The sequence below is a fragment of the Cebus imitator genome, unplaced genomic scaffold (assembly GCF_001604975.1).
Source record: "Cebus imitator isolate Cc_AM_T3 unplaced genomic scaffold, Cebus_imitator-1.0 Scaffold136, whole genome shotgun sequence".
Classification (NCBI taxonomy): Eukaryota; Metazoa; Chordata; class Mammalia; order Primates; family Cebidae; genus Cebus; species Cebus imitator.
Window position 1 is genome coordinate 1,903,621 of NW_016107451.1, and position 8,609 is coordinate 1,912,229.

The following is an 8,609-nucleotide window of genomic DNA, read 5'->3' on the forward strand; positions in this document are numbered from 1 at the left end:
ATAAGATGGGGTTTCACCATGATGGCCAGGCTGGTCTCAAACTCCTGACCTCGTGATCTGCCCACCTCAGCCTCCCAAAGTGCTGGATTACAGGTGTGAGTCACCACGCCCGGCCCAGGGTAGCAGAGTTTTTAAGGATAACTTGGTGGGTGGGGGAAGCCAGTGAACCAGGAGTGCTGATTGGTGAGAGATGAAATCGTAGAAAGTCGGAGCTGTCTTCTGGCGCTCAGTCAGTTCCTGGGTCAGGGCCACAATATCAGTGAGCTGTTTGTCAATTGGAGGGTATCAGCTGATCCATCAAGTGCAGCGTCTGTAAAACATCCCCAGCCCTGACCTTAGGAGCAGTTTAGGGAGGGTTGGACTCCTGTGGCTTCCAGCTGCAAGACTCCCAAACCATCATGTCTAATCTTGAGGCTAATGTTAGTCCTACCAAGGCCATCTAGTCCCCAGGCAGGGAGGAGTTCTGCCGTGGGAAAGGGCTGTTACCATCTTTGTTTAAACTATAAACTAAGTCTCTCTCAAAGTGAGTTCGGCGTAGGAATGTACAAGGACAGCTTGGAGGTTAGATCTTCCACCGTCTCAGTCATAATTTTGCAAAAATTTTGCAAACATGATTTTCATGTTTGCAGAACATGAAAATATGCTCATCATTAAGTACTAGGGAAAGGCAAATAAATTAAAACCATGATGAGCCGGGTGTAGGGGCTCACGCCTGTAATCCCAGCACTTTGGGAGGCTGAGATGGGAACACAGCTTGAGCCCAGAGTTCGAGACCAGCCCCGGCTACATAGTGAGATCTCGCCTCTGCCAAAAAATTAAAAAATGATTAGCTGAGTGTGGTGGCTCCCGCCTGTGGTCCTAGCTGCTCAGGAGGCTGAGGTAGGAGGATCACTTGAGTGTACTGGGGGCTGAGGCTGCAGTGATTACAATTGTGCACACCAGCTTGGGTGACAGAGCAAGAGCCTATCTCAAAATAAAACAAAAAGAAACAAAACCAGAGAAACTGCATGAGATACCACTTCACACCCACTAGACAAAAAGAAAGCACAGGAGCGTGGGAAAGACTGCAGCAGTGGGAGCCCGCATACACTGGGAACGCGAAATGACGCAGACACTTCGGGAGTGGTCGGGCAGTTCTCTGATAAATGAAAGAAGAGTTACCATGTGAGCCAGGAATTCCACTCTGAGGCATTCATAAACAGAGAAAATGGAAAACATACATCCACAGAAAAACTCGTACACAGCCGGGCACAGTGGTTCACCCTGTAATCCTAGCACTTTGGGAGGCTGAGGTGGGCAGATCACTTGAGGTAGGGAGTTTGAGATCAGCCTGGCCAACATGGTGAAACTCTGTCTCTACTAAAAATACAAAAATTAGCTGGCTGTGGTGGTGCACGCCTATAATCCCGGCTACTCGGGAGGCTGAGGCAGGTGAATCACTTGAACTGGAAGGTGGAAGTTGCAGTGAGCTGAGAGGCAGGCAAATGACTTCAGCCCAGAAGTTCAAGACCAGCCTGGGAAGCACGGTGGGACCCCGTCTCTACAAAAAATACAGAACATTAGCCAGGCTTGGTGGCGTGCACCTGTAGTCCCAGCTACTCAGGACGCTGAGGTGGGAGGATCCCTCAGGCCCAGGATGTGGAGGCTGCAGTGAGCCAAGATCATGCCACTGCGCTTCAGCCTGGAAGACAGAGCAAGACCCTGTCTCAAAAAAATAAACCAAAAACAAAGATTAAAGATTAATTTGCCAGGTCCTGGCACCTAGTAAGTGCTCAACAAATACTTATTTTATTTTTTTTAAGACAGAGTTTCGCTCTGCCCCAGGCTGGAGTGCAGTGGCACCATTTCAGCTCACTGCAACCTCTGCCTCGAGGGTTCAGACAATTATCCTGCCTCAGCCTTTGAAGTAGCTGGGATCACAGGTGTGCACCACCATGCCTGGCTATATATATGTATATTTTTTAGTAGAGACAGGGTTTCACCATGTTGGCCAGGCTGGTCTTGAACTCCTGACCTCATGATCCACCAGCCTTGGCCTGCCGGAGTGCTGGGATTACAGGCAGGAGCCACTGTGCCTGGCCAACAAATATTTATTGAGTAAAGAGAAGCCAGTGACAGATCTTACAAAGCTGTGGGACTGTGGAATCCAGCAGGCTGGGCACGGTGGCTCACACCTGTAATCCCAACGCCTTGGGAGGCTGAGGCAGGAAGATCTCTTGAGTCCAGGGTTTCAAGACCAGCCTGGCCAACATAAGGAGACCCTGTCTCTACCGAAAAAAAAAAAAAAAATGAGCCAGGTGTGGTGGCATGCACTTGTAGTCCTTAGCTACTTGGGAGACTGAGGTGGGAGGATGGCATCAGTGCCTGAGGTCGAGGCTGCAGTGAGCTGGGATGACAGAGTGAGACCCTGTCTCTCTTCTCATTTTATTTTTTGAGATGAAGCCTCGGTCTGTCACCCAGCCTGGAGTGCCGTGGTGTCATCTCTGCTCACGGCAACCTCTGCTTTCTGGGTTCAAGTAATTCTCCTGCCTCAGCCTCCTGAGTAGCTGGGACTACAGGCACCTGTCACCATGCCTGGCTAATTTTTGTGTTTTTAGTAGAGACGGGGTTTTACCATGTTGGCCAGGCTGCAGGCTGGTCTCGAACTCCTGACCTCAGATGACCCACACCCACCTCAGCACCCCAAAGTGCCTGGATGACAGGTGTGAGCCACTGTGCCCGCCCGGCCTACCTTGTCTCTTAAAAAAAAATCCAGCAGACTAGCTGTGTGACTTCTTCACAGGGTTGCTGTGAGGGATTAGGTAGATAATAAATGTATGTCCACTAGAGGTGTGGACACAATAAATGTCAGCCACCCTACCCCTGTCCCCATGATGACCCCCAGCCAAGCCACAAAGCTGAACCATCTGCCAGCTGCTGCCCTTGAAGCCCTCTCCTGGGATCTGTTTACAGAAGATGGATGCTGGTGTTTCCAGCTATAGCGGTCCTTGTGGACAAAATCAGTGGTGTTGGTAACAATTTCCTTGGGCCAGAAGAGAATCATACCACAGCTTTAATGAAAGGACAGAGCTGTAACTGTCCTCCAGGGGAACTTACACATTCAGAAATTGATGCTTATGGAAACCTAGCGTTTTCCTTTTCTAGGTGCATTTAAATAAAAACATGGAAACTGCTTCCAATCGATATTGGAATGACCCGTTGCCTGGGGTCATCCATCACTCTGGGTGGCACTTCCTCTCTCAATCTGAAATCTTTACAGAGGCCAAGATGTCTGCGGACTCTGTTTGATGGAGTCTCCATGCACTGGCTGGTGACAGGCAGTGGAAGCTTCTTAGCCTTCTCAGTGGACGAAGGAGATTGTGGTGACGCCTGGGGTTTGGAGCTAAGGTGGGAGAAAGCAGGTTGAGAGACTGGGTGAAGAACTGAGAAATCACTCAAACTGGGGAATACTAAATTAGTGTTATTTCAAACATATCAGTGGAGTGCGGTGGCTCACGCCTGTAATCCCAGCATGCTAGAAGGCCAAGGCAAGCAGATCACCAGAGGTCAGGAGTTCGAGACGAGCCTGGCCAACGTGACGAAATCCTGTCTCTACTAAAATTATAAAAATTTGCTGGGCATGATGGTGGGCACCTGTAATCCCAGCTACTCAGGAGATTGAGGCACTCACTTGAACCCGGGAGGCGGAGGATGCAGTGAGCCGAGTTGCGCCACTGCCCTCCAGCCTGCAAGACAGAGTGAGACTCCATCTCAAAAAAAAAAAAAAAAAAATCTCGCTGGGCATGGTAGTTCATGCCTGTAATTCCAGCACTTTGGTAGGCTGAGGCAGGTGGATCACGAGGTCAAGAGATGGAGACCATCCTGGCTAAAAGGTGAAACCCCATCTTTCCCAAAAAAAAAAAAAAAAAAATTAGTCGGGCAGTGGCACATGTCTGTAGTCCCAGCTACTTGGGAGGCTGAGGCAGGAGAATCACTTGATCCCGGCAGGTGGAGGTTGCAGTGAGCTGAGATCGTGCCATTGCACTCCAGCCTGGGCGACAAAGTGAGACTCTGTCTAAAAAAAAAAAAAAAAAAAAAATCCATTCCTCTGTAGCAGTCTGGTATGAAGACAAACACTGATGACTCATGCCAGCACACAACAAATTTAAAACAAAGAAAACAAGGAAGAGGGATATTAGTAAAATGAGTCAACATAGACTTTGGCAAGAAAGGAAATTCTTTCTTAAAGTTGACGTGTGAGAAGCACGTGTGCCCCTCAGCAGTGATTTGGGACAGGAGAAGCCCAGCCGGTGGGGGATGTTCATCGGCCTGCTCCTTATTCATGTATCCACTTCTTTCCTTCCACAATTTTCAGTTAGCTCCATATCATGCTCTGCAAGAAGGACCAGGAACACAAAAATGAAAAAAGACACAGTCTCTGCCCTTGAGGGGCTCTTAGGGTAGGGGAGACACAGTTTCACTAGGAACTCTAATGCAGCGGGGTCTGATGTGGTGGCTCACGCCTGCAATCCCAGCACAGTGAGAGGCCAGGGCAGGATGACTGCTGGAGTTCAGGAGTTCCACGCCAGCCTGGGCAACACAGTGAGATCCCCCATCTCTACAAAAAATACAAACATTGGCCAGGCATGGTGGCACATGCCTGTGGTTCCAGCTACTCCGCAGGCTGAGGAGGGAGGATGGCTTGAGCCCAGGAGGTCAAGGCTGCAGTGAGCGTGATTGTGCCACTGCCCTGCAGGTGGAACAGCCCCAGTGGCTCATGCTCCAGTGGTTCACCCTCCAGTAGCTCCTGCTCCAGTGGCTCCTGCTCCAGTGGTTCCTGCTCCAGTGGCTCATCCCAGTATTTTGGGAGGCAGAGGTGAGTGGATTACTTGAGCCCAGGAGTTCAAGATGAGCCTGGACCACATGAGATGATGGGGGCAACAGCAGTGAACACAACTTTGAGATAGTGGGTTTGTTTTTTGTATTTTTTGAGACGGGGTCTCACTCTGTCAGCCAGGTTGGAGTGCAGTGGTGCCATCTCAGCTCATTGCAATCTTGGCCTCTTGGGTTCCAGTGATTCTTCTGGCTCAGCCTCCCCCGAGAGCAGCTGGGATTACAGGCGCCCGCCACCACGCCTGGCTAATTTTTGTAGTTTTAGTAGAGATGGGGTTTCATCATGTTGGCCAGGCTGGTCTTGAACTCCTGACCTCAGGTGGTCCACCCGCCTCATCCTCCCAAAGTGCTGGGATGACAGGCGTGAGCCACCGAGCCTGGCCGGGCCAAGGTGGTGGATTTGCAGGAGAAACTCAATGCACTTGTTCATGGCTCCCTGCCGGTTCAGGACCGGGATGAGGTGGAGAAGCTGGTGCCTCTCTACAGGAAAAAAAACCAAAAAAGTGGAACAAGGGCCAACAAAGATAAAGGATCACGAGATCCAGTGCTGAGACAAACAAGGCAGAGGAGGGGCTGAAATGGCCGTCAGAGGGGAGAGCCCCAGGCAGCGGGGACTTTTGCAAGTGCATAGGGAGAGATTAGAAGTTCCAATGAAGAAAAAAAGAGTGTGAGGTCTTCGGGGCCAGCTTTGAGCTGGTAAGGCTGAATTATAGGAAGAAGGCGAGGGGGGCAGAGCCGAGTGTGGGAGGGCCTCCTGTGTCATGCCAGCAGTCTGGACTCCACCCTGTAGCTGACGGGGAGCCAGAAAAGGGCTTGGAGCAAACACGTGGCATATTTGTGGGTAAGGCACGTCTTCCTTGTGGCCTTGAGGGATGGACTGAAGGGGGTGGAAAGTGGGAGCAGGACGGCCTCTCCGATGGTCAGGTGAGAGGTGGGTGGGTGGTTGGCAGGGGCTGCGGAGAAGGTGGCTGAGTTGAGCTCCAGTCCCCAAAGGGCGCTGTGGGGCGGAGGAACTTCCAGCTGCCAAGTCACTTCGCCTCTTAGACCAATTTCCTCATCCTTAAAATGAAGGAAACATGAATCATTGATAAGGTGTCCCCTCTTTCCGAAAGCATGAAATGATTATCAGGCCTCTCTCCGCAGGCAGTGGGACCTCACCTCAACCCTGGAAAAGAACTGGGAAGTGTTGTTCAGCCAGGTGCGGAGGGAGGGCCACGTGGGCGTCCCCACCCATCCCCAGGGCCCCTCTCCAGCTCCTCTTTTTGGTCCTCCCCAGGGGAAGGTGCAGGCTGAAAAGAGGAGGGGGAGTGGAGGGTCCTCATAGACACACACCCCCTTGGGGCCCCACCAGGCCGAGGCCCCTGCAGCCCCATGGGACTCGGTCACTGCTGGACCCGGGAGTACAGCTTCGAGGCCCCGGCGCCTCCAGCACAGCTGCTTGGAGCTGTCACCTTTGACTGTTTTTCCCCTGGAAAAGCTTTAGTGAGAAGAGGAGAGAAGGCTGACTGGGGCCAACAAAAACAAAACACAAACTCCAAAGCGTTTTCCCCGGATTCGGATTAAACTGTTCAGAGAGTAGTCAAGTTAGTTCAAGGCAAGATCCGACACTGTGCTCCAGCCTGGACCATAGAGCAAGGCCTTGCCTCAAAGGACAAAATCAATCATCAATCCCGCGCAGGGCGACGAGCCACGCCGCCTTCAGTCCCCACGTCTTCCTCCCACCCAGCAGGCGATGCCATGCTCGGGTGCAGGGATGGGGTGGCCAGAGGTCCTGGGTGGACACAGGTTTGGGTGGTCAGGGGTCGGGGTTGGAGGGCAGCAGGGCGGGCAGGGGGTCCTGGGTGGACACGGGTGGAGGGGACACAGGCCCGGGGTGGACACGGGCCCGGGGTGGACACAGGGTCGGGGTGGACATGGCCCGGGATGGACACAGGGCCGGGGTGGACATGGGTCAGGGGTGGACATGGGCCCGGGGTGGACATGGTCGCGGGTGGACATGGGCCCGGGGTGGACATGGGTCGGGGGTGGACATAGGCCGAGGTGGACGTGGGTCGGGGTGGACATAGGCCCGGGGTGGACATGGGCCGGGGTGGACATGGGTCGGGGGTGGACATGGGCCCGGGGTGGACATGGGTCGGGGTGGACATGGGCTGGGGTGGACATGGTCGCGGATGGACATGGTCGGGGGGTGGACATGGTCGCAGGTGGACATGGGCCCGGGGTGGACATGGGCCGGGGTGGACATGGGTCGTGGTGGACATGGGGCGGGGCGGGCAGCGCCAGGCGTGGGGGAGGGGTGAAGGCGTGACTCGAGGCGGCCCCACAGCTCCGCCCTACCCGTCCCCCGCTCCCCGTCGCGGCCCCGAGGCTGGAGCTGGCGGGGGATGCCCGGGGCGGGTCTTGGTCCCCCAGGCGCCCGCCCCCGCCGCGGGGAGCCGCTGACGTCAGGGAGGCGAAACCCAGAAGCGGCCGCAGCAGACGAAGAAGGGAACGGGCGGGAGAGCGGAAGGAACTCGGTTTCTCCCGGGTCTCGGGCTGGGGCCGCGGGCGGAGCATGTGGGACCCGCGCGCGTTCGAGCGGCTGTGGCGGGCCCAGTTCCCCGGGGCGGAGGCGCCGGCGCTGCGGCTGGAGACGGCGCGGGACGTGGAGCGGGAGCTGGAGCGCTGCAGCCTCAACCTGGCGCGGCTGCAACAGGTGCTGGCCCAGGAGCGCTTCAAGGCCTCGCACCTGCGCGCGCTGCTGGCCGCGGAGGGGCCCGCGGCGGCCGGAGACCCCCGGGACCCTGAGGCCGCAGTCCCCCGCGCGGGAAGGAGCTGGGCCGCCGCAGTCCACCAGCAGCTGCTGCAGCCACCGCTGCGGTTCCGCGCCCGGGAGGACAAGGCGGGCGCCGGTGGCGACTCGGAGACGCTGGATCCGAACGAGGAGTTCGCGCTCGGCCCCTGGCTGACTGCCCCTTGCCGGTTCCGGATGCGGGGGGACGAGGCGGAGGAGAGGCCGGGGCGCGAGAGCAGCCCCCACCGCGGGACGCCCCTGATCCCACGGGCGCCGAGACCCCCGCGCGGGAGCCCCGACCTAGAGCAGCTGGAGGCCGAGGCGGAGGAGCCCCCCAGGCGCGGGGCCCGCGACCACCTGCCCCCGTGGAGACGCCGCAGGTTCCTGCGGGCGCCCGAGCGGGACTCGCCCGCCCACAGCTCGCCGGAGAGGGACAGCGACGGCAGCCACCACAGCTCCGACCGCGAGGACCGCTTCTCCGCAGGTGGGTGCCCCGCCAGACCCCCCAGACCCCGCGCGCCCCTCTCTAGACCCGCCGCGCCCCCCACCCCACCCCCTGGGCCGCTGACGCCCCTCCCTGGCAGACTTCGTGGCCCTGTTTAACCTCAAGGTCGGGGCTGGGACGGGCGGGAAGGCGGATGAGATGCGCCTGTTTACCCCAAAGCCACTTGTGGAACTTAGAAAAAAAGTGCGCAGCGATGCTCAGCGCGGGTGACTCTGTGGAAATTAGCCTCGCGGCAGCGGCACCAATAATGAAATGGGGCGTGGGACCAGCCCGTGGGAGGAACCTTCGCCCAGGCCTCGGCCCTTTGGCTCTGGGCGCTACAACACTCGCCCCGTCCCTGCAGCCCGCCCCGCCCCCGGGTCCGGACACCCTGCAGCCCGTCCCCCAGTCCAGACACCCCCGTCCCTGCAGCCCTCCCCCTGGTCCGGACACCCCAGTCCCTGCAGCCCGCCGCGCCCC

The 8,609-nt window shown here is 56.7% G+C and overlaps 1 protein-coding gene across 1 annotated transcript; it reads left to right on the plus strand.

Annotated features, from left to right (window-relative positions):
* Positions 1 to 7,254: 7,254 nt before the first annotated feature.
* LOC108313345 (serine/arginine repetitive matrix protein 1-like) lies at positions 7,255 to 8,407 on the plus strand. The gene has a single exon (XM_037743138.1). It carries the CDS (start codon positions 7,427 to 7,429, stop codon positions 8,246 to 8,248), a length of 822 nt encoding a protein of 273 aa, XP_037599066.1. The 5' UTR covers positions 7,255 to 7,426; the 3' UTR covers positions 8,249 to 8,407.
* The last annotated feature ends 202 nt before the right edge of the window (positions 8,408 to 8,609 follow it).